We start from the raw sequence: 25,489 nt of genomic DNA, 5'->3' as shown, positions 1-25,489 counted from the left end.
GTTCTCTGTTGTGCTTTCCACATCATCATCAAAGATTACTGAAAAATTCAAGAGATATAAGTATTTTACATTTCACATATGATCTTGAGGGTCAGATAAGATGTCAATGAGGGCCACATTTGGCCCCCGGGCCTTGAGTTTGACATGTATGCCTTGCTTAGAAGGATTTATAGATGTGTTGTTTTAATGCAAATGTAAAAAAAAAAAAAAAAAATCCTATGTCTATTAAAATGTGGGTTGCTTGGAAAGCCGACTGCTTAAATAACCTGCTGTACCTGAAAGTTGTGGTTTATGAAAAACTCTGTGCACAGTCTGCTTTTGGATTGAACTTCAACACTGTGTCCTTGTCCCACCTTTAGACTTGAATAAAAGAAAATGCTGGTTCATAAATGTAACATGTCTTGTTTAGTTCATTTTTGTATCTTACTATTTTTTTTATTGCAGTCAGATTCAGTGTGTTAATCGTTTTAATACAATAACTTGCAAGAAAATGTGGGTAAAGAAATCAACAGATTACATTAGATTTTAATTTTGCACAGAGGTGCTCAGAAGAGCAGCTATCACCCTAAACAAGCTGAGGCTCAGAGATGGTGTGTATGTAAAACACAGCGGTGCTTGAAAGTTCATGAACCCTTTAGAATTTATATATTTTTGCATGAGGTGCGAATGACAATAAAGAAACTCTGACTCTGACTCTCTGATAAGCATGACCTAAAATATTATCAGATTTCTGCACAAGTCCTAAAATTAGATAAAGTGAACCCATTTAAACAAGTGCAACAAAAATAGTATACTTGGTCATTTATTTACGGAGGAAAATGATCCAATATTACATATGTCAGTGGCAAAAGTATGTGAACCTTTGATTTCAGTATCTGGTGTGACCCCCCCCCCCCCCCCCGCAGCAATAACTAACTAAATATTTCCAGTAACTGTTGATCAGTCCTGCACACCGGCTTGGAGGAATTTTAGCTGTTACAGAACAAATTCAACTCTGGGATGTTGGTGGGTTCCTCACATTAACTGCAGCTTCAGGTCCTTCCAAAACATTTCAATTGGATTAAGGTCAGGACTTTGACTTGGCCAGTCCATAACATGAACTTTATTCTTCTTTAACCATTCTTTGGTAGTTCTAACAAGGTTGAGTCACGTCCTCTGGATGGGTTCTTTGTTGAAATGTTTCATCTTTTATCCAAAAGACTTCATCAGTCTGAGGCAACAGGAATGCATCGCAAAGCCAAGAAAAGCCACGCAAAGACAAAATTGAAAGTTAAACTGGGTTTCTTTTTCAGAAATAGATCAACTCTGAATGTTAGGAAATGCCTTGTAGCTGCTACTTTCTTTCCCTCTATTGACTACGGTGACTTTATTTACATTTATTTACAAGCACCCTGCAGATGCTGGATGCTGCCTATCACAGTGAGCTAAGATTCATAACTGGTTGTAACTACTCTGGATTCACTGGTTAACTGGTCATCATCAACGTCACATAGACTCTATCATTAGTACATTTTCATCTTGAAATCACTTCACAAACTTGCTGAGGTCTTTTTTTTTGCAACTTTCACACTGTGTCCCATATAGGACACAGTGCGGGATATGCTTTTTTTTAATACCTCCCTTTCTTTTTTTCTTAACTAACCAAAAAGGGCAGTGCCTCGGAGGCTGCAGCCTCAGACACCTCCATCTCCCCATGTCTGTTTATGTTTTCTTGGATGGGCTGTACTGAAATGTAATTTTGTTGTGCTTCGGTGCAACGACAATAAAGCTGATTCTGATTCTTGGTCTGTTGCCTTCATACATCTCCTACTTGTCACTGTGTGAGTGCAGCTACAGTGTGCGCTCTCAGGACATTATTACATGCAGTGTTCCCTCAGTGCGGACTGAACTAGGCAAAAGGACCTTTTCCTACTCTGCTCCTGTTTCCAGGTGGAATATCTTGCAAAAAGATCTGAAGCTTTCGACCTTGACCTCTGTAAGTGGCTTCAAACATTTGCTAAATTCATGGCAAAACCCACTGCAGACCGTTTTCTACATCGGTTTACAATCTAGCTGTTTTTGAGTTGTTGTTTTTTTAATACCATTTTCTTTCCATTCTCAATTTATATGCTTTCTTTTATGATTGCCTACTGTTGTCATCATTCTTTGTTACTCTCTTGTAAATGAGTCCACGAGGCTCAATGGGACTAACCTGTATAAATAAAGGTTGAATGAATGAATACAAAGTAACAATTAAATTTCATAGGTTGCGTTTTATACATTCAAAAAAAAAAAAAAAAAAATCAACATAGCAAATGTAGAGGTTTATATCAAATCAAAATTATTATTAAAAGTATAAAGTTGCTGAGCTAATTTCCTTAAATTAATTGTTAAAATTGAATAGTTTTCATTTGATACTATTTCTATCTTAACATGTGATTCTTGACCTGCCATTGTGTATCTGTTCCTACCAAGCCCAGCCAGTCGAAGCAGATGACCTGAGCCTGGTTCTGCTAAAGGTTTCTTCCTCTTGAGGGAGTTTTTCCTTTCCACTGTCGCCTTCATGCTTGCTCAAGATGAGAGTTCTGTGATGGAGTTAAACTCAAATATCTGCTCCTCAGATAAACAGCGTTAAATTATTATTTTTATATATGAATGTTTCCGTTCAGTGCCCTGAGATGACTTCTGTTGTGACTTGGCGCTATATAAATAAACTGAATTGAATTGGAATTAAGAAACTGTTCTGATATATATTTTTTTAATCTTTATTGAAAAAGTACAAAACAATACAATAAAATGCAGTATACAGTAATGATATAACAGACGCCAGGGGGTTACAAACACTGAGACAATAATTTACAATAACATATTACATAATATTTATGTTCTGAGACTGAGAGTAAAGGAGCGGAAGTAGGATTAAAACCCGGAAGTAGCCGGTCATTGCATCAGACGGCGCAGGCGCAGAAACCGAGAGCATCATGCGGCTCTGTGTGGATGCTAACCGGGCTGACGTTTCATTCAAAGGTATGAGTTGGGTCCCGTGAAGCTTTTAAATCATTTATCGACGAATAATAACGTAACAAATCAATTCTAGGCTGTTGCGACGCAAACAGAACTGACAGTAAAAGTACAAAGAAAATGTTGGTTTACTTTAGTTGGACAGAAAAGCTAAAACTAGCTAGCTTGTCTTTCTGACTTCTTTAGTTGACAGGTGGTAAAATCAGCTGCAGATCGTGAAAACGAAACGAGCTCGAAATCATTCCGTCATAAATCCTGTTTTTTGGGTAGTCACAGTATTCTAACAACATTTTAATTTTATCTGATTTATTTACAAGTTTCTACTTATTTTGCTCAAGTCTGGCTGGTGCTGCTCGGCTTGAACGTGCAAAGCTTTGATCTTTCAGTTTCACAGAAAATTGTTGTCTTTAGTACATCATGTTGTGCTAAACCCTTCATTGATCTTGGTATTAGAATAAACTGCCCTTAAACCAGCTCACCTTGCACATATTTCTGTTTCCTGCAGAGATGGCCACTCTGTATGTGTCCCCCCACCCTGATGACTTCAGGAGTCTCCTGGCTCTCATCGCTGCAGAGTTTTGTCCATCCTCTCGGCCGCAGATCATCACAGAGGACCCACCAGCTTCTCTGAATGCCCACTCCAGACCAGTCATGGTTCTTCCTGCAGGACAGGGTGACCCAGTCCTGAGTGGGGCTGGTGCTGTCGCTTGGTACTTGGCTTTTCAGGAGAAGAGGGCAGGTTCTGATTTAAAGCAGCAGAGCCAGGTGTGGCAGTGGCTCAGCTTTGCAGACAATGAGCTCATCCCTGTTTCCTGTGCTGTGACATTCCCTTTGATGGGGGTGATGGGAGTGGACAAAAAGGTACCCTTGAAACATTTATAATCTTGACTTTATGTGTGAACTAACTAAATATTATTGAGCATGCATCAGGAAACTTACTAAAGTCTTCTTTTTTACCTTTGTGTATTTGCAGGTCCAGCAGAGTTCTCGAGCAGAGCTCATGCGTGTTCTAAAGGTTCTTGATCAGGCCTTGGCACCAAGAACTTTCTTGGTGGGAGAGAGCATCACCCTGGCTGATATGGCTGTAGCTACAGCTGTTCTTCTACCCTTCAAATATGTATGTATGCTGTGCAACACATTTACATGAAGTCCTTTCTCCTGCTGCTTTTACATGTTTTGTTGTCGCTTTTGTTTTGTTTTCAGGCATTAGAACCTTCAGACAGGAAATCAGTAATCAATGTTACCAGATGGTTCACAACCTGCATTAATCAGCCACAGTTCTTGAAGGTTTTGGGGCAGATTGCACTTTGTGAGAAAGTGGGATCAGTGACGCAAAAACCAAGTCCTGCTGGAAATACAAAAGCTTCAAATACCAGTCCCGCAGTGGACTGTACCAATGCCATGGCTAATGGTAAACAAATCTCATTAAGCGTTCATAAGTATTTGTGCAATATTTTGTGGGCCGCTACATTTAAACGAACTATTAAAACTCAGTTTGGTCTGGGGTTTTTTTGCAGGTCCACCAAAGACGGAGGCACAGCTGAAAAAAGAAGCAAAGAAGAGAGAAAAGCTGGAAAAGTTCCAACAGAAAAAGGAAATAGAGGCAAAGAAAAAGACTCAAACACCAACAGAGGTATGAGGCTTCATTGAAAAAAATGAAATTCTTGTAAAACGTTTGTTGTTTTGAAGGTCATAGTAACGAACGACTGTTACACTTTATTTATTTGTTTATGTATTTAAATGTAAGTTTATGTTTTCTTAACCTTTTTTTTTTCCCACATAGAAAAAGGCCAAACCTGAGAAGAAAGAGCTTGGAGTGACTACATACAACATCCCCACCGCCGCTGGAGACAAAAAAGGTGATTAGTCCTATAGGACACTTTTGAACCACACAGATTTGAGAATTACTGATTGTAGCTCAGTAAATAAAAACTGCTGAGAAAAACACTTGAGGTGTTTTTTTTGTTTTGTTTAGTTTCTGCAGTAGTAATATGGTAAAATGTGTTAAAATGTTGGTTTTCATCTGTTGTGTATTTGCTTAGCCTTTTCTCAAGGTTTCTTCTTCTGAAGCTACTGTTGCAAAATTGTGTTTAGTAATCACAGATACCTTTTATCTTATATAGCGAACTACTTTGAAGTAGTAGCTACAAATGTACACACAATATACTTTATAGAACTGTAGATGTCGTCATGAATACAAACTCTGGTACCTTCCTGCCTTTAGTTTTAAGTACAATGGAAAAATTACTCAGATCTTTTTGAGTAAAAGTGCATGTAATATAGGGTTTTATACATACCATCTCTGTGTATAAACTGATTGAATTTATTTAGTCAAATAAAGTACATGTATACATACTATACATTGATATGAATGTTGCAAACAGCCTCATTAACCGTGGCTGTTATCAGATAATATTCAGAAACAATGCCTAAAATATTTGAATGCAATAGAAAGTTTTCTCAAAAGATCAGCTTCTCTAACTTATTGTGTAATGTGAAGTTCACTTTGTGATTAAATTTGTAATTGAACAAAAACAGAATTATTTTTAACCTTAATGGAAAAATTCTCTTTCATCTTTGTTTAAACTGTTTCCTTGCTTGTGTTTCTTAGTTCTGTAAGATAGTTTTACAGTTTTAGCAGGTTTTACTTGATATTCTTGGGGTGTAGATTCAACTTTTCTCCGTCTCTGCTGGTTTTAGATGTCATCTGTAAACTTCCTGACTCCTACAGTCCTCAGTATGTGGAGGCTGCGTGGTACCAGTGGTGGGAGAAGCAGGGATTCTTCAAGCCTGAATATGGTGTAAGAGAATCCTTCACTTAACTTTAAATTTACGCAACAGAAAACAGCTTTAATGATTTGATCATCTTTACCTGCAATAACTTGTTTCTAACTATATTCTGTAGAGGAAGAGAATTAGTGAGAATAATCCTCATGGCACCTTCATGATGTGCATCCCTCCTCCTAATGTGACTGGATCACTTCACCTGGGTCACGCTCTGACCAACGCCATCCAGGACTGTCTGACCCGCTGGTGATTACAGCCGCCCTGTTCATAAATCTGAAATATAAAGTCACATTTCAGCGTGGCTTTTATTCACGAAAGACAAATGTGCGTGCTGAATGAGTTGGGTTTTATCTTCCTGTCTGCAGGCACAGGATGCGTGGGGAGACCACCCTGTGGAACCCGGGCTGTGACCACGCCGGCATCGCCACCCAGGTGGTGGTGGAGAAAAAACTGATGAGAGAGAGGGGTCTGACTCGCCACGATCTGGGCAGAGAGAAATTCATCGAGGATGTCTGGAAATGGAAGAATGAGTGAGTAGGCAAAGTAAGAATCAAACTAACATTTAAAGGAGACGCCTAAAATGTTAGATTTTTGTAGGAAGGGAGACCGTATCTACCACCAGCTGAAGAAACTGGGATCCTCTCTGGACTGGGACAGGGCGTGCTTCACTATGGACTCTGTGAGTGTTTCAAAATCTCTCACCCACATTTGGTCTAAATAAAACCTGGAGAATAAATGAGTGGGTTTCTTTTTAATTTCTTTTCTCTTGATTCAGAAACTGTCCTATGCAGTCCAGGAGGCCTTTGTCCGCATGCATGATGAGGGAGTGATTTACCGGAGCAAGAGGCTGGTCAACTGGTCCTGCACACTAAACTCTGCCATCTCTGACATAGAGGCAAGTTTCCTCACAGATTTGTGGCATTTTGCTTAAATATGAAATAAAAAAACTAGGCTTATAATGTGACTGATCACCTTGTACATTTGTGAAGAGTACTTCTGATATGACGCTGTTCTGGTAGTTATAAGAACGTGCTGCTTTGAGGGGTTTAGATATAATCTTGATGAAAATGATTACTGTCTTTGCCATATTTGAAATGGTAAATATTTGTTTGATATTTACAGGGTTGCGCTTAAAATGCTTTAATATCATAAATACATTATTAGATTTATTACTTTGCTTTCTAAATAAAGAAAAAGTAGTTTTGGTTAATGAAGATGACAGAACGCATCACAGCCTCTGCAAAACTGCCCATGTAGCAGTTTTCTGCTCTTCAGTTTGGATTAGTATACAGTGATCCCTCACCTTCTGTTTAGAGCTTAGATCAAGGGACTTGATCCAGTGGTTAAACTCACTTCCCCAGGTAGAGGATTGGGGCAGATGGAGACCGTAGTGAAGTCACCATGAAAGCAGAGTCCAGAGTGGGCTTGTTGCTTAGTTTGGATCTGTCCAGAACTCATTGGGTTAGTCTGAGAACAGGCAAGGGTCATACACAGGGAGACAGGCTTCAAACTATCTAACAAAGTGAAGTCGGGTCCTCTGGACAGTTTTATAAAGGCTTCATAAGCTGAAATATGGTCCTTGACAAAGATTAATGCACTTTTGTCCAACATTTCTAACTTGGAATTAGTTAAAGCTAACGTAATGTTCTGTTAAGTTCCTGGCAAGAACCAATGCAGACATGTTCCTGTTTTTAGTTTTCGACACCGCCTTATAATCTAGCTGTTATTTTTTCTTTCTTTTCGCTATTTTTCATTTAGACTGTCCTTTTGGTTGCTATTTTGATTTTATTTGTTAAAAAGAAAAATTCTATGCCTCTTTTGTGATTGTTTATTGTTGTCGTTGTTGTCCACTGTTGTCATCACTTTGTTAAAGAGATCAGGTCTCTCTTGTAAATGAGTCCCCGAGGCTCAATGGGATTAACCTGTCTAAATAAAGGTTGAAATGTATCCGTTTCCTATTGGCATGAACTGTTAACAGGATGTCTTATTTTTATTAAGATAAGTGACACATTAAGTAACTTTATTGTATTTGTCTTTCATTTTTTTACACATCTGTAGATGTCAGAAAACATACTTTTGGTTTATTTATTTTATCTTTTATTAGAAGAGTTAAATTGTATGGAATGTAGTCATTCTTTTGAGTATATGTGTATATATGTACTTATTTATAATTTCAATAAGCTTAAAGGCAAAAAAAAAATCACAAAAAGCTTTAAACTACTCGAATTTGACTTTATGGAAAGTGTAAGGCCATTTTTTTACAGTTTGACATTTTTTTATACAACATATTTCTAGAATTTAAACAGTGAAGTGTTACTCTTCCTGTAATCTGTGTGTAAAGAATAGTATTATTTGTAGCTGCAGCATTTAAATAATTAAAGAAGATCGTCTGCCTCCTTTCATGCCGGAGTTTTAGACTAGGATCATCTTATGTTGAGAAACAACAGAGTTGTAGCCGTTTTGGTCAAACCTTGAATTTAATGTTGAGCTTGATCTCGTGATATCACGAGATGTCGCACTCGGAGTTTGTGTTGTGAGCGACTCTCATCTACTACCACACAAAATGTTAGCACAAGATCTGTAAAACTGAGTTGTAGTCATTTTTATGTTGGCTGATGTTGATATGCTGTGGCAGCCATCTTTAGTTGGGCTGACTCCAAAAGATAATCTGTTGCAGATGTACATCAAGTGATTACCTTCTGCGTTTCAGTGAAATTTGTCCATTGGTTTGTGAGATATTTTGCTAACAGTTACGGTTAACTACAATGGCTAATGCAGTTTTATGTATTGTGAATGACTCAGCTACAACCACACCAAATTTGACCTCTGTTTTATATTGAGAAAATTACAGCCATTTCTTGTTTTATTATTTAAAGATGGTTGGTTATGGCAGCCATTTTCTTTAGATTGTGTCCAAAGTTAATCGGCTTTAGACGTACAGCCAATGAATATTTCATTAAAGTTCATGCAGTGCTTCTTGGATCTGACAAGTTTCAGCCTTTGTGTTTGTTTTTCACTGAAGGCACATTTAATTTGTGACTTTGTCATAATTTCTGTCTCAGAACGTGCCAGTATAAAAAGCATTTGGTAAAAATGTCATTCTGCATGACCTGATAAGTTTGGTCCTTTAAACTATTTAGAAATTGGTTAAACAGTCATTTTTTTGTATTCTTGCTCAGATTGATAAAATCTCTCGTCTGTCTATTAGCCAGTTTTAAACCCATTTTTCTCTCTGTAGAGAGTTACAAAAAAATGTTTCTGTCTACTTTTTTCCTTTGCTCAAATGTGAAAGTTTCACTTTTAGTGGATTGGTAGAAATTTCACCTTGTTACGGGGCTTAACACTGACAGATCCACTTTGCCAGTTCTGGTCACGGTGTCCTCTCGTGATGAAATCACCTTTTTGTATTTCAGGTGGATAAAAAAGAGCTCACCGGCAGAACTCTGCTGCCTGTTCCCGGCTACAAGGAGAAAGTCGAGTTTGGGGTCTTGGTGTCTTTTGCTTACAAGGTGGATGGATCAGGTATCTGAACCGCAGCAGGACGGGGTGTTTCAGCCGAGACACTGTGTGCTTTTTTTAATAACCATGTTCTTTTCCTCAGACGAGGAGGTGATCGTGGCTACAACTCGTATTGAGACGATGCTGGGAGACACGGCTGTTGCTGTCCACCCAGCTGACCCCAGATATCAGCACCTGAAGGGGAAGATGGTGCTGCATCCCTTCTGTGAGCGCAAGATGCCCATAGTTTTTGATGAGTTTGTGGACATGAACTTCGGAACAGGTACGTTTGGTCACCAGCAAATGTGACGTGTCTGGTTCTGCAGTGAAATGAAGAACTAATGATTTCAAGTCATTAAGCAAAACCTTTTTCCTCATTAGTTGTTCTTTTTTTTTTTTTTTTTTTTTTGTCCCTTGTCACCATTTTCTGCTCAGGCGCTGTCAAAATCACCCCGGCTCATGACCATAATGACTACGAGGTCGGAGAGAGACACAATCTGGCCTTCATCAACATCCTGAATGAGAACGGCCTGCTTATTAACGTTCCTCCTCCCTTCCTGGTAAGGGTGTCTCATTAGCCGCCTTCTTGCAGTCTGGGCATTTTTGCTGTGACACCAAGAGTCAGGCTTCTTCAAGGAAGCCATTTCCTTTCACGCTCATTCCATTTTTACCTATTCTGTCTTATCTCAAAGGGTATGAAACGATTTGAAGCCAGAAACGCCGTCCTTAAGGCGCTCCAGGACAGAGGCCAGTTTAAAGAGGTCAAAGACAACCCCATGGTTGTCCCAGTCTGCAGGTAACTGGGTTTGTGTCTTTTTGTTCAGCATAACAACTCGTTTTAGATGAGATTTTAAACCAGTCTGTTTCTGCTCCTTCAGCCGTTCCAAGGACATTGTGGAGCCACTGCTGAAGCCGCAGTGGTACGTAAACTGCACAGACATGGGTAAACAGGCTGCAGACGTCGTCAGAGAAGGCAAGCTCAAAATCATCCCAGATCACCACCTCAAGACTTGGTTCAACTGGATGGACAACATTAGGTAATTACCTCTTTTTGTCGCTCACGTTCTGTGTTTATTCTTTGTTCCAGAACCAGTCTGCGTATTTATGGTTTTTTGCGGTCAGTTTTAGTGGCGGGGAACCATGAGTGGCTTTTTGTAGCTTTGACTAAAAATAATGTGGAGATGAATTTTTACATTTAGAACCATGACGGGAAAAGATTTTTGTAGCAATTATCTTATGTTTTTTTAATCCAATATGCAAATATAATGTAACGGACTGTCATGATGCTGCTCAATAATCCAGGTAGATCAATCTAACTAGGTTGAGTCAGGTCCTCTGGACGGATTCTTTGTTGAAACGTTTCGTCTTTTATCAAAAAGACTTCTTCAGTTTGAGGAGTTGCAACAAACTCAAGGGTCCTCCATACTTCATCCGAAGTGCTGAAATCGGCTCTTATCGTCATAGCTGCGTTACGAAAACTGCGTCATTTTGTTCACAGAGCAGCAGCTTCGCTCGCCCCTTCTCAACACAAGGCCTTGGTCAAACTTTGTCTCACAGGTGTATGCGCCAATTATTGCGTGATTGATCAGAAGTTCGTGGGCATGCTCGTCAATGCGGAAATGCGCTCTGACATCTTCAAACACACTAAATTAGTCAAATGGCCAAAAACTCCTGGATGGAAATCGTGCAGACATCGTGTATGGAGAAGGCATGGACGGCGTGGAGACTCTGGCTGAAAGAAACCCACGTGGTGATGTATACTGCAGGGGGAGGGTTTTTCCCAGGAGCTTTACGTCCATGTCTCATGGACTATGAAAGGTGTGTGCGAACACTAACGCCCCACAATCACATGACCGCAGGTGGACTGTTTGGCTTCAGATGGAGTATGCTGGGACCTTTAGTCTTATAATCAACATCTTCTCATAGTGGGTCACTCAGTTTGCTGGTGACAGACAAAACTAGTAGTTGTTCGCTAATCCCACCCAAGACGGGCTCTATGTGGATATCCTAACTGGGCCTTTCTGAAAGTAGAGAAGAAACTCAAACAGGACTCCAGTCAGCCATCAGGTGAAAAGGAGGAGCCCAGACCAGTGGTCATTCCGTATGTTGAGGGAGTATCGGAGAAACTGAGACGTTTATTTTCTAAACATAACGTCCCAGTGGCTTTTAAACCCCAAAATACATTACGGCAAAGACTGGTTCATCCCAAAGATCCAGTCTCCCGGCACAAACGGGGAAATATTGTGTATGCTGTTCAGTGTCAGGAGGGCTGTGATCCGTTTTACATCGGGGAAACTAAACAGCCACTGGCCAAAAGGATGGCCCAGCACAGAAGAGCAACATCATCAGGCCAGGACTCTGCGGTCTACACTCATCTCCAGGCCAGCGGTCACTCTTTCAGGGATGAAGATGTTCACATCCTGGACAGAGAGGAACGATGGTTTGAGAGAGGAGTAAAGGAGGCCATCTTTGTGAAGAGAACTTGTCCATCGTTAAACAGGGGCAGAGACTTCCATGTTCATTTGTTCCCCTCATACAATGCTGTTATTGCTAGTATCACTCAGACCCTGTGAATAATAAGCAGCCATCAGGGCTTCAACGCTCAATTGTTAGGTTGATTGTCCTCCTTTTGCATGTGAACAACTAGTTTTGGTTGTCACCAGCAAACTGGTTGATTCATTGTGAGAAGGTTCTGTTTATAAGACTGAGTTTGTTGCAGCTCCTTAGACTGAAGAAGTCTTTTGGATAAAAGACAAAACATTTCAACAAAGAATCCATATAGAGGACCTTACTCAACCTTGTTATTAACAGACTGATATTAAGACAAGGACAAAACCTGTTTCTGAAGTAAGACATTTTGCAAAAAAAACAAAAAAAGCCAATTCATTGAGACAGACTTGAAAGTAAAGGCTTGTTCTTCATAAATAAAAACTCAGTCTGTAATAGTGAAAATTTAGTGAACCTTAATCCAGATACTTCTCTTCATTTCAGCCTTCAGGTAGGTTTTTTAGCTCTGGATGAATTTTATTTTGTGGGAAAAGATGAGTTGTAAAGGTTGCAAACTCTCAATTTAATGTTGCATAAAATATCTACAATTTGGCCTTTTAACATGTACATTTTGATACAAGTAGAGTTAAGAAAGTTGGGTTGTCCTCAAAAATGGCTGATTATCTTAAACATTTTGCCGTAGTGAACTAAGTAAAAACTAATGTATCTTTCCAGAAAGTTTCTCTTAATTATTTCATAAAATCTATTAAAATTGTGCAGAATGCCAATCAGCTGATGTCAAATCCAAGGTGATGGTTTCAGATTAGTTTTGTTTGTGAAGCAGTACAAACATAATTAACCTCCAATCATTTAAAACACATTAAAGCAACAAATCACAATCAGGAAGCCAGAGTCGTAACTGGATGTTGCTGATTGTCAGTAATTGTATACTTTAAAAAATTTAAACAATCCACTAGATTAATTTTTAAATTCCTTTGTGTGATCAGGGTCTTGTTTTAAATGTTGCCCATTTGTGTTTTTTTAGAGACTGGTGCATCTCTCGGCAGCTGTGGTGGGGTCACCGTATTCCTGCTTACTTCATCACTGTCAACGATCCTTCTGTGAAACCAGGCGAGGTAACTTCTGCCTCTTCTATCAAATGGCTTTAACCTGTCAGAGTCTGATAGGTTAAAGCCATTTGCATCAGGATTACTCACACCTTTGTTTGATTTATTTCCCCTCTGGTTTCTGTTTTTTTCCCTTCAGGATATAGATGGTCATTACTGGGTGAGTGGGAGATCGGAGGAGGAGGCTAAAGAAAAGGCAGCGAAACGCTTCAACGTGACCGTGGACAAGATTTCCCTCCAGCAGGGTAAGATGTCCCTATTTGGTGTCCCAAGTGCCACGTTTTGTTTCTTTAATGTGCCTAATTACTTCAGGTTATGCCAACACACGGATTAATCAAATCAAATTCGTTCTCCTTATTCATGCAGAGTAGGTAACTTTTTGTTCCTGCATTTCAGATGAGGACGTTCTGGACACGTGGTTCTCGTCTGGCATTTTCCCCTTCTCTATCTTCGGCTGGCCTAACGAGGTAAAACTCTTGAGCTCAACAGACTTTTCAAAGATGCGAAAGGTGCAAGAAGTCCACTCCTTTCTGCAGCAGAAACAAAGCTATTAAAAAGCTTATAAACTGGGAATACCGTCACCTCAATTCTGAGTTCACTTGTAACTTTTATTAATATATTAAACTGGTTTACGTCCGCGTCTATGACCCGCTCTGAGCGAGCCTCGTAAAGTATGACTTTGAAACTCAGGGTGTTGATACATTTGCTTCATGAATGTTGGCGCTTGTTGTTTTTCCTATAGTCCGAGGACCTGACTGTGTTTTACCCTGGCACCTTGCTGGAGACGGGCCATGACATCTTGTTCTTCTGGGTTGCCCGAATGGTGATGTTGGGTCTCAAACTGACAGGAAAACTGCCCTTCAAAGAGGTGAGGTCACTCAAAAATGCAAGTTTGCAACAAGAACCAAGATAATCAGACTACTGGATCATTATCACCTGCTGCCCAAGGCGAAAAAGTGTTTATTCTTTTGTCTGTTAATAGAATATCTCGAACCACCCGACAAACTTTAATGAAGCTCCCATCAAGTAATCATTAGTATTATCTCTAAAACTGATTAATTTTTGGAGAACCAGATTCAAGATGGCCACCGTAGCTAAGGGACATTAGAAAACACAAAAATAGCTACAATTTAGTTACAAATTGAGCTAAAATTTGGTATCTGAAAGTAATTCCCCAACAGATTCTTTGCTCCTCTCTAGTCATAAGATATAGGTGGCAAGCAATATGCATTCTTTTAAGGAATACCAGGCCTTTAATTTCACATTTGTTTAACAGGTTTATTTGCATGCGGTGGTACGAGATGCTCACGGAAGAAAAATGAGCAAGTCTCTGGGCAACGTCATTGACCCGCTGGATGTTATCACAGGGATCTCCCTGGAGGTAAAGACAAACACATCAACATCAGTGCTCAGGCACTTTTCTGTCTCCCAGTCAGGTTATCTTTTACATGTTCATCACACTCCTGTTGGTCCCAGGAAGCCCATATTCCTATACAAGCTTTACCCACCACCTACTTCTGCCTTCAATGAGCTTTTATTGAGCCCATCAATCTCTGCAGCAGTGGAGAGGCAGCGGTTCAGTCAGATGAAGCAGACATGTCCTCTAGAGGGCACTGGATGATTTGTAGTACACTTTTCCTTAATTTTGTTTCCCTTTTACAAGTTCTTTCCTGGTTAAACTTTAAAGCAGCTGCTTTTTATTCTTAAAACGAGAGAGAAAAATGGCTGAAAACATCCTCAAGTTCCTATTTTTTAATCTGTACATCCTGTAGGGTCTTCATGCTCAACTGATGGACAGCAACTTGGATGCTCTAGAGGTGGAGAAGGCGAAGCAAGGCCAGAAGGCAGACTACCCAAATGGTATCCCAGAATGTGGAACAGATGCTCTCCGGTTTGCACTGTGCGCTTACACGAGCCAAGGTGAATTAATTTGTCTCGTTTGTTATCCATTACTACCTACTGGCTGCATTTCTGCCCTGACTTCTTGATTTCTTTGTATTTGCTTAAGAACGGGGAAAGTAAAGAAGGTCTAAAGTCTCACCATGCGTGTCTTTTTGCACCAGGTAGAGATATCAACCTGGATGTCAACCGTATCCTGGGGTACCGTTACTTCTGCAACAAACTGTGGAATGCTGTAAAGTTTGCCATGAAGACACTGGGAGACGACTTTGTACCGACAGAAAAAGCTCAGGTGAGACCAGATAACAAGACGTGTAGGGGAGAACAGACTCCTACAATCTGACAGCTCTGATTTATGTTGAATAGACAGGGCTCCAGAGTGTGACCAATTTGCTCCCACGTGCACCTTAAAATCTGTCAGGTGTGACAATTTCTTTTCCTTGGTCACACCAGTGCCCCCAACCTTTCACATCTTTTCTTTTTTTTTCTTAAACTCACTTATTGAAGTGCTCCGTCTTGAAGCATCCCCTTACCCCCGAAGGCCAGAGCGAGGAAGACCCTAAAGACAGAGCTCCTGCATGTGTTTGAAATTATGTATCGCAGCAACACAACCCCTTCTGAAGAACTAATAAGTGCTAGACATATCAACAAGATAAAAATAGTCACTTATTTTTATATATTTTTCATTTAAATAGAAAGAAACTAAACCATAATCCTGACCGTACAACGGTTACAGCGTCAGTTGAGGTTCCATCTGACCCTCCAACCTTGGCCAAGCTTATGAAGAATATTTTGCAAAAGCAGCAGCTGGTTTTTCACAAAAAGTCCAGATGGTCAATGTGATGCACTCGCTGCATTTCCTGCAAAGAATGCATCCAAATCCGAGCTGGTAACAAAGCATAAACTTTCAGAATGGAGACTCAAACAGAACACCATGTCTCAAATATCAGTCTTTCACTTTAAGAAGCTGCGGAAAAACCTTGGTGTATTAAAATTCTTTGCCAATGGACCCAAATGAAAAAAAATTAGGCACACCTCTGCAAAAACAGTTGGTTGGTATGGATTGATGGATCTGAACCTTTCGTCCTCATGATGTTCCCTCCATCTTCTCAGCTGTGTGGAGAGGAGAGCGTATCGGACCGCTGGATCCTGTCCAGGCTGAGCGCTGCGGTTTCCCTCTGCGACGCCGCTTTCAAAGCCTATGATTTTCCATCAATCACCACCTCCATTTACAACTTCTGGCTCTACGAGCTCTGCGACGTCTACCTAGTAAGAGACATCGTTGAGACACTGACCAGTTGGAGTCTAGTATTATTTTTTAGAGGACGTATTTCTTTATGTGGCGTCATAATAAACTCTTTGTTATCCAGGAAAGTGTGAAACCAGTTTTTATTAAAGCAGAGGAGGACAGCAGCTGCCAGAGACAGGCCCAGGTGTGCAGGCAGACCCTCTACACCTGTTTAGATGTTGGTTTGCGCCTCCTGTCCCCCATAATGCCCTTTGTCACTGAGGAACTCTACCAGAGGTTACCACGACGACAGCCTCTAACCGATCCCCCCAGCATCTGTGTGACATCGTACCCCGACACCAAGGAGGTACGATATTAAAGTCAATAAAACAGTGAAATTATTGTTTTTGGCTTCTGTTTTTATTTTAATTTTATTTTTTGTAGTTTTGCTGGAACAGCGAGGAGGTTGATCGTGAAATGGAGTTCATTATGACGACGATCAAAACAATCCGATCACTCAGGGCTGACTACAACCTGACAAAGACCAAAGCTGACTGTAAGATGACAGAAAAATGAATTTAAAACCTTTTTTAATGTAATTTTATTTCAAGCTTTTAACATTTTATTCAATGTCTTTGTTACTTAGTGTCTGAAACAGTAAAAGTAGCTTTCACTGTTATAAAAAAGGGATGGAAGTAATTGTATAGTTAACTGCTACTTAGGTTAAAGCACTTAATATAATTTCTGTCCTTTATTCTTCAACTCTACCATATTATTGCCTACATTTTTTTTAGACATGACATTAGTTCTAAAATTTTATATAAACCATATTGTTTTTAAAGACAGCCTTTATTCCCCATTTTATTGTAATGAGTTTTGCTTCCTCACATTTATATTTTTCTCTCCTAGGTTACCTTCAGTGTGTAGACGCAGCAACTGTGTCTCTGGTGCAGAAATACACGCTACAGATTCAGACTTTGTCCTATTGTCAGGACGTCATCCCTCTGACAGCCAATCAGCCGGTCCCAGAAGGCTGCGCCATGGCTATTGCTTCTGAAAGATGTACTGTCAACCTTATGCTCAAGGTATAAAACCAGTAATCTGCCAAAGGCGAAGTGGCGATAATATCTTCATTCGTTTGACTGCATTAGTGAAATATATTTCATGAATCGGTGGAGGGATTTTCACAAAACATGAAAAATAATAATAATTGGATGTACATCTATAGCTTATTGAGCCAAGTCTAGATGACCACCACCGCTGACCTTAAAAAACACAAAAATGTTTATAACTCGGTCCATTCATCCATTATCTTCCAATTGTTCTGGAGTCAGGACGCAGGGGCAGCAGCTTGAGCAGGGAGGTCCAGACATTTCCACAGCCACCTCTTCTGGGAGGACTCCAAGGCGTTCCCAGGCCAACCGAGAGACGTAGTCTCCAGCATGTCCTGGGTCTTCTCTGGGGTCTTCCTCAGTCAGACAGGCCTAAGCACCTCTCCTAAGAAAGCACCCAGGGAGCATCCTTACGGACCTTACCAGATGCCCGAATCACCTCATCTAGTTCCTCTCGATGTGGAGGAGCAGCGGTTCTACTGAGTCTCTCCCAGATAACTGAACTTCTCACCCCATCTCTAAGGGAGAGTCCAACTACCCTGCAGAGAAAACTAATTTCAACCACCTGTATCCACGATCTCATTCTTTCGGTCACTACCCAGAGCTCGTGACCACAGGTGAGGGCAGGAACATAGACCGACCGGTAAACGGAGACCTTTGCCTTACAGCTCAGCTCTCTTTTCACCACAACAGATCGGCAAACAGTCCGCAATACTGCAGATGTTGCACCGATCCGTCTGTCAATCTCACGCCACATTCTTTCCTCAGTCATGAACAAAACATCACAATATTTGAACTCCTCCACATGAGGCAGAACCTCACAACCTGAAGAGAGAAATCCACACTTTTCCAAACTGAGGACCATGGCCTCAGATTTGGAGGTGCTGATTCTCATCCCAGGTGCTTCACACTCAGTTGTGAACCACTCCACTGAGGCACGATGAAGCCCACAGGATCACATCATCCGCAAATAAAGGAGATGGAATCCTGAGGCCATCGAACTGGACTCCCTCTGTTCCCTGGCTGCACCAAGAAAATCTGTCCGTGAAAGTTATGAACAGAATCTGTGATGATGGGCAGGTCTGGTGGAGTCCAACTCCCACCCTGAAGGGGTCCGATTTACTGCCGGCAATGTATACCAAACTCTAACACGGCTTGTACAAGGACTGAACAGCCTGTAGCATCGGCTCGTTATGCTATAACTCAGGATTACAGTTATAGAGCTTAAATATTGATGTGGTAGAATCTGAGCCATTTACAACTATTGCTAATACTTACTGCACATCATATTTGCCTTTGCTTCAGCTTTACCTGTTGACGTAAATCCCGTTTGTCAGCAAAATCTCATGAACCACTGAATTTACTGAAACTTTCAGAAGGTAATCACTGAATGTGCATCTACAACCGATTACTTTTGTAGTAATTTCGTGATGGCTCCCACAGCTAATCGACAGCACACAAAAACGTCTAATTCTGGCAAGTTTACGGACGTTAGGCTACAATTTGGTGTAGTAGCTCAGAGTCATTCACAACATACTTTAAGTGTGACGTCTCTGGATTTTGTGCAAAACATTTATAAGGTTTGAGAAAAATAAGCTTCACCTCCATCTCTTCATGAGATGGAGGCGCATGACAGTACAGCAAAACTCCTTAAAGCGTAAACGTACATCAATCTAATCATCAATGAAGATGATTTTAAATTTATCTGGGGGAAAAATCTTTTTTTTTCCTCTACAGATCTAATCGATTTGGTGACTGTTGTTCTTCTTCACTTTCTAACTTCCAGGGTCTCGTTGATGTTGAGAAGGAAGTGACTAAGCTGATGGCAAAGCAAGGTGACTTGGAGAAACAGATGGAGAAGTTGAGAGAAAAGATGACTAAGAGTGACTACAAGGAGAAGGTGCCAGTAAAGGTGCAGGAGCAGGATGCAGAGAAGGTGAGAAAAAGAAATTGACTCTCTGGGTTTCTGTAGAAGTGAGACATCTCAAATTCAGGTAAATAATACTTTTTTTTTTTTCCTCCTTAACAGCTGCGGCAGAGCCAAACTGAACTTGAAAAAGTAAAAGAAGCCATAGAAAACTTCAGGAAAATGATGTGAGAATGACAACTTCTGCATTTGACGTTAATGTAAATCAGAATTTACTTTTACTTTTTCTTCATGTCATTAATTTTCAAATTGACTGTAGTATGAAAGATTCAATAAAGCACTTTCAACAGTTAATGGGATTCAGTGATATACTATTAATCCGTCTCTTTTATATCTCCTGTTAGGTAAGTACTTGTGTGATGAACAAAAAAAGAAAAATCCATCATCTCAAAATTTTATTCAGCATATTTAATGGAACACTTAAGAGCATCGTTTTAGGGTTAATTTGTAAAGAGTGCACCCACAAAAGAAAAAACCTGAACAGCTTAAACACTTTGGCTGTATTTTTCAGAGATGGATTTCCTCTAAAATGACTTTGGGATTATTTTTTTTTAAATTCATTTAATCATAGCCATGCGCCTCTGCTTACATTTGCTTTACAAATCCAGCCAAAGAGAACAATAGAATGAGTGAGTAATGGTTTGTGCATTTATTTAAAATGCAATCCTTTTAAAAGAGAAACACTGAACAGAATGACTAAAGGGTGAATCTTAAAAGAAAATATACTATATTTTACACATTTTTGGCTGTGTATGTGGAGGAACAAAACAACCCAAACAGTACATTCACACTATGCCAAGAACAAACTGACCACAGTCCATCCAACTCTGCTACTTCTCCTCTCATCCATCCGTCTATCCCTTTAAAAATATATATATTTTTTACAGTCTCCAAGGCGAGTGGAACTCTGCGGCAGGGAGAGGAGCGCAGTGTGTCGAGTCAAAGTTTCGCATGTACTTCCGAGCCTTGGCGAAAGAGAAGACAAGGGGGGGGGGGGGGTAGAGGTGGAGGAGGAATGGAGAATTAGATGTGTGGGAGGGCTGCCGAACAAAAAGTGCAGAGCTTGATTGTATTCTATCTGGCTCAGTGCCTTACAAATCTCTCCCCATCTCTTAAGGGTTTACACGGGAGGTGAATAAAGCCTAATTTAGAAGGCATCACCAGGGGAGGAAAAGCATAGCATTAGCTGTAATTGATGGCACTCCTCTTGTTTGATGTTAAATGACTTCAATAAGCCGAGCGTGGTAAAATATATTACACCAGTCAACCCGAGAGCACAGGTGAGTGAGTTACTATGGCAACCAGAACCGTTCCTTAGTGGTAATGAGTTCTGAAGAGGTGGGGACTCATTTTTTTTATTTTTGGAGTACAAAAAAAGGTGGGATGCAAGTCAATCTGAAAATAAACTTGTATATTTGTACACTGTATGGGTGAAATGGAAGAATAGATGGTGTAAAAATCCCACTCCGGATGAGATAAAGACAAGAAGTACCTGTCCTATTAACTAGACAGGAGTACAACTGAGATTCGGAGTGCAGCTAATAGTTTTAATTCCTTACCAAGAAAAGAGCCAGCTGCCGCCTTCCCTCTGGAGCCATGTCTTCACCTGGTGACATTAGGAGGGTATCAGACTGCGTAAGCACATTATGCATGTTTGTGGATGGTGCTGTGCGTAGTTAATTGGCTCTTGTAAACGTGGAAACAAAGGCGGTGCTTACCAACACTCCATGGAAACGAGACGTCTCTGTCTGTCTGATAGGACTGCAGCACAGACACACACCAGTCATCGTCCACTTCATAGCCACTGTACACAGATGCTGCAAGGAAACGGCGTTAATATAGGTTTAATGAAATATTTCACAAACATAACTTTCATATACCGTACACATGGCTCCACCTACCTTCTTCTAACGGGCTGGTGGCACTGAGCCACTGTCTGACAACTCTGATCCCTTCTTCTGTTATTATTTTGGGGTACCTGACAAGAAGAATTACACCTGTATTTACAAAAAAAATCTAAAGAGTCCAAACGCAGACATCAGCAGTGAGAAATTTGAGGCTAAATGTGTGAGGGAGAAAAAAAATGGACCTGAATTGTAGCAGTTTGAGCAAGAGGTTGTTTCCTCGGTTTGACATGATGTCCTCTGGACCCCTGCAATACATCTAGAATTAGTGTGGTGCCACATAGTCGAGATGACCTCAATTTAAATCGTGCTGCTTGCAGAACTGGGAAAGATATGTTGAAAGATTCAGGAAGAACATTTCTTTGTTGGGAACATTATTCAGAGATCAGGAAAATAACCACAAGTCAGTTTTCATTCATCTTTTTAGAGACAAAAAACTTGAGAAAACTAAATGATCATAAACCATTGAAATAAATGAACAATTACCAGTAATCATGCTTCAAGTCCATGGTTCTTTATTGTCATTTGCATCACAGGTGGTACATGAGGTGGAACGAAATTGTGTACACAGGGTCCCAGTTACAGCCAACAATAGCAAAAATGCAAACTGTAAAAGAAACTGTCCTAAGGATCTAAGATATAAACTAAGAAATACACTAAACACTTACCAGTAATAGTGCAAACAATGTGCAGAACTAAGGTACTATACTTGATGAACCTCCCTTCGCAAAAGTGGTGAATTATATTGACTATACATAAAATTTTAGCTCTTATTTTCATTAATTTTAGACCCCCATTTTGAAAATATGTTTAACCAGAAAAAGACATCCAGACAACCGATTAGCTTGGACATAACACAAAAAAAAAACCCTGCCAACTGGGATTAATGCCATCTTAAAGTGATGAGAAAACTGATTTGATCCAGAATAATTTTAATAATAATACTAATTTTCTACTTTTGTGCAATTCATACTTCCACCTTATGTACCACATGCAATGCGAATGACAAAGAACCTTGACCTTGACTGCTGTTTTAAAGGCTCACATCTGGAGTTTGGCTTTTTGCTGTAGAAATGGCTCTTGGTTATAGACAATTATTTAAAGGACATATTCATTGTGTTAAGGCTGTGCTGTTTTTACTACAACTCTGATCAGAAAGAGTAAACCCAGCTAACAAGACTAGAATCACTACATTTAAGAAGAAAAAGAACCAGAGCCACCTTGGAGACACTATTTAAGCTGGAAAACATTCAAACACATTTGATATTTGATACATTTTAAGTTTGGCAGTGGGGACTTACGTTGTGGTGATGATTTCATCCCTGGTCCTCCTGATCAGCAGGATCGGTCCCTGGTACCTGAAAGAAGATGAGCTGTTACTTTCATCATTTACACAACATGAACAAAAATACATTTTCACACTTTCCTCACTATTAACACCGTTCCACTCACTTGAGAAGCTGCTCAGCGTTGTTCAGGTTCATGTACTGTCTCACTGTGTGTTGTACCAATGGTTCTGGACAAAATGCAACAAAAACAAAGATGCTTGATTTATTGAAATAAAGTGTTCTGATGGGCAAAGCCGAGATCTTCAGCACTCACTCCAACTTTCAGGCATAACTTTGAGGGCCAGCGGCAGGAGGTCATCAAAGGAGGCGTCCAACACTATGGCTTGGATCTCTGGGTATGACATTGTTGCCCAAGTAGCTGAGAGAGGGAGAACAAAAGAAAAATGGAGACTAATTATCAATGAAAATAAAATTAAATATATTAAAATGTCATGATTAGGTTTTGTAAGAATTTTTCCCCATTCTTATAAAAAGACTAAACATATTTGTTTTTAATGTACCGGTGAATCCTCCGATGGACCAGGCATATATTATAATATCGTTCAGCTGGAAGCCAAGTTTGTGTACAGCAAACTGTATCACCACATCCATGGCATTCGCCTCATTCTGGGGAAACGGCACTCCCTGGCAGACAAAAAGAAAAATGTTCATGCTACAATAAGACAACATAACCTCACCAAGTTACAACAGCTTAAACAAACGCCCTGCTGTTTTAATCAGCCATGGGAGTGGATGTGCTTCTTGTGCAATAGTGTCCGAGTGAAACCGGATTTTCCACATACTGTTTTTTTTCCACTGCCCTGCTTGTTTGAACTTGATGAGACAGCATTAATACAATGTAAAGTGACTCTGCTTATATTTAACACAAAACGTGACATCACTGCTTACCGTGCTGCCCCCAAAGCCGGGGTGGTTCCAGCCCAAAACAGAGTAGCCGCCTGCAGAACAGGAACAAAAACTTCAACTCAGTTTGAAAATCTACAAAATTCAACGATTTAAATGTGACTAAAAACACTGTTACAAAGTAGAAAATTCCTCACCCTCCAGTGGTGTGTTCATGCAGCCCACCTCATAAAAGCCTGCGTTGCCCTCACAGCAGATGACCTGTGGCAGATTTTAAGAACCATCTGAAATGTGACAGGAGTTTTGTTGGACTCCAGAATGAGCCCAGGGCAGAAAAAACAACAAATCACTGCTGACATTTACCAGAGTCTGGCCATTCGTGCCCCCGTCTTTCCTTCGGTCCACAAACATCGTGTCGATCTCATTACCGTCGCAGGCCACCAGCTTATTCCTTTGGCCGTTAAACTGTGACAGAGTGAAGGAGTTGGGGTGGGGGGTGGATGAGCTTGACAAGAGTTTGATTTAGTTAGTGTTAAGTGTGAGCAAGGATGTTTCTTATCTTACCTCTTCTATTAACTTAGCCTGGCCTTGCTGCAGCACTGGTCTCATGGCTTTCTGCAGCAAACCCACAGAACCTGGGTACAACATCCTCCTCCCAAATGAGTGAACAATAAGAAAACTGCAGAGGAAAATAAATATTACCACTGTGGTATAACAAAAAAGAAATAAAATAAATGTAGAAGTCTGCTCCGAAACCAAATATATACATGCATTTCTTTTTTTATAAGATCAAACTTAATGGGCTGACTTGCATTTTTATATTTACCCTATGATGTGACATGGTAAAGTGCGCACAGAGTTAAGAATACTGTCTGCTGTTCCTCTCAGCCTGGGCTCTGGTTTCAGCAGAGAAACGCCACCTTTGGACAGTTTCCTTTCACACAAACAGTTAAAAATAAACAACAAAACTTGTGTGCATTGTAAACGCATCCACATCTATCTGGTGTACTTCTAAGTCATTTAAAGTTATGAACGTCTAATAAGGTTAGGACTGTTAGGACTCGGAGTAAAAAAAACAAATTAGTGGTAATTTCAAATGAAGTAAACAAAAACTTACGGATTGCTGACTTCTTTCCAGCTGAAATCTGAAGGCCAGTAATGGAAGTCAAAGTCATAGCACCTTAGTTTTTTCTGAAACCAAAAACACAAAGCATATTTAGCCATTATAAAAACATTCATTTATTTTTGTAATTTAAAATACTAAGATTTAACTCAAAATCTTGAGCACTTAAATATTAAATAGTCTTACCTTGTTTTCTGGTGTGTGATTCTTCTTAGTTTCCTTAAGAATTGAAATAAATTGAACATACTCGGAGTTCCTCCATCTCCCCCACCCTTGGGGAGATGCAGAAAGAGGAAAAGGAGGCAAGAGGGAAGCAAAGACCAAGAGAGATTAGTGGAGTTTATGCGAGACAAACCTTTTGCTGCAAAGCCTCAAGAGTGTGTTTACTATGATTTGTGGCCATAGACCATGTTCAGCAGTCTCAGCTGTAATGGGATCTTATTGGTGTGCAGAACATACAGCTTATAATGGGATATCTGAAGATGAATATTCTATATAAGGTACTGCCTCGCGGTCAGTTGAAAATCAGATAGTCTCACCTCTAAGACATGCAACTCCAAGAAGACACACAAGGACAGTTCCCACGTACTGACTTGATGGAATCAACTTACTGCTGCAGATGTAGCCTGAAAATGGGCAAAGAAAACAATAAAAGGCAAAGCTAAAAAAACAGGCTCCGATACAAAGATGAACGCTCTGATAACTAGCCTGTAGCCATGAGTGTATATCAGTTTTTAAAAACTCAAATCATACATTAAGGAGTGACGCACAACCTTGAGTAATTATTTCCAACAGATGCTCAACCTTGCTGAATGAACTGGTTGATTAGGTTCATATCAGCTGCTTTTGTAGGAGAACAGCAATTTGTAAGGACACACCAATTAAACTTTAGTCCTTGTGGGAGAATTTGTATTCAGAAAAGTATATATATTTTCAACAACAAGGGCAGAAAAGCATTACCAAGCTTAGGATTTAAGAGTAAAAACGAAGTTTATTTTTAGCTGCTCCCTTCTTCAGGGGATGCTGCAGAAACTCGCATGAAAGATTTGGCAATTGTTTTATGCCGGATGCCCTTCCTGACGCAACCTGGACTTGAACCCACAACCTCAGGATTACAAGACTGTGGTACTGACGACCGAGCAACCGCAGTCCCTTATACATACTTATACATACTTATACGTATGTAAATACGTACTTATAAACTT

At 40.1% G+C, this 25,489-nt stretch overlaps 2 protein-coding genes across 2 annotated transcripts in view; one reads left to right on the top strand and one right to left on the bottom strand.

The window, feature by feature from the left end:
- The first annotated feature begins 2,935 nt into the window (after nucleotides 1-2,935).
- On the top strand, nucleotides 2,936-19,328 carry vars1 (valyl-tRNA synthetase 1). Its single transcript, XM_037676188.1, has 29 exons — nucleotides 2,936-3,006; nucleotides 3,506-3,861; nucleotides 3,974-4,117; nucleotides 4,204-4,411; nucleotides 4,518-4,633; nucleotides 4,784-4,859; nucleotides 5,701-5,801; nucleotides 5,906-6,033; nucleotides 6,153-6,317; nucleotides 6,385-6,466; nucleotides 6,563-6,682; nucleotides 9,201-9,309; nucleotides 9,389-9,568; nucleotides 9,721-9,845; nucleotides 9,978-10,081; nucleotides 10,164-10,322; nucleotides 12,818-12,908; nucleotides 13,039-13,144; nucleotides 13,296-13,366; nucleotides 13,642-13,767; nucleotides 14,176-14,280; nucleotides 14,672-14,819; nucleotides 14,963-15,090; nucleotides 15,912-16,067; nucleotides 16,169-16,393; nucleotides 16,471-16,582; nucleotides 16,936-17,111; nucleotides 18,925-19,074; nucleotides 19,168-19,328. Exons 1-29 carry the CDS (start codon nucleotides 2,961-2,963, stop codon nucleotides 19,234-19,236), a joined length of 3,882 nt encoding a protein of 1,293 aa, XP_037532116.1. The 5' UTR covers nucleotides 2,936-2,960; the 3' UTR covers nucleotides 19,237-19,328.
- Nucleotides 19,329-19,884: 556 nt separating this feature from the next.
- The window catches only part of abhd16a (abhydrolase domain containing 16A, phospholipase), a 7,707-nt gene continuing 2,102 nt past the window's right edge, over nucleotides 19,885-25,489 (bottom strand). Inside the window, exons 4-20 of the mRNA XM_037676211.1 lie at nucleotides 24,824-24,910; nucleotides 24,471-24,556; nucleotides 24,279-24,352; nucleotides 23,988-24,095; nucleotides 23,726-23,840; nucleotides 23,525-23,626; nucleotides 23,359-23,422; nucleotides 23,207-23,256; nucleotides 22,819-22,942; nucleotides 22,572-22,676; nucleotides 22,422-22,485; nucleotides 22,271-22,327; nucleotides 21,155-21,217; nucleotides 20,967-21,043; nucleotides 20,784-20,882; nucleotides 20,625-20,671; nucleotides 19,885-20,030 (exon numbers count right to left, since the gene is read on the bottom strand). Of these exons, the coding sequence (XP_037532139.1) occupies nucleotides 19,947-20,030; nucleotides 20,625-20,671; nucleotides 20,784-20,882; nucleotides 20,967-21,043; nucleotides 21,155-21,217; nucleotides 22,271-22,327; nucleotides 22,422-22,485; nucleotides 22,572-22,676; nucleotides 22,819-22,942; nucleotides 23,207-23,256; nucleotides 23,359-23,422; nucleotides 23,525-23,626; nucleotides 23,726-23,840; nucleotides 23,988-24,095; nucleotides 24,279-24,352; nucleotides 24,471-24,556; nucleotides 24,824-24,910 (1,406 nt within the window). The 3' untranslated portion in view covers nucleotides 19,885-19,946. The remainder of the gene's footprint in view (nucleotides 20,031-20,624; nucleotides 20,672-20,783; nucleotides 20,883-20,966; nucleotides 21,044-21,154; nucleotides 21,218-22,270; nucleotides 22,328-22,421; nucleotides 22,486-22,571; nucleotides 22,677-22,818; nucleotides 22,943-23,206; nucleotides 23,257-23,358; nucleotides 23,423-23,524; nucleotides 23,627-23,725; nucleotides 23,841-23,987; nucleotides 24,096-24,278; nucleotides 24,353-24,470; nucleotides 24,557-24,823; nucleotides 24,911-25,489) is intronic.

The sequence above is a fragment of the Nematolebias whitei genome, chromosome 5, assembly GCF_014905685.2.
Source record: "Nematolebias whitei isolate Nwh7 chromosome 5, NemWhi1, whole genome shotgun sequence".
In the NCBI taxonomy this organism is placed as follows: Eukaryota; Metazoa; Chordata; class Actinopteri; order Cyprinodontiformes; family Rivulidae; genus Nematolebias; species Nematolebias whitei.
This window is presented reverse-complemented; position numbering and strand designations above follow the sequence as displayed.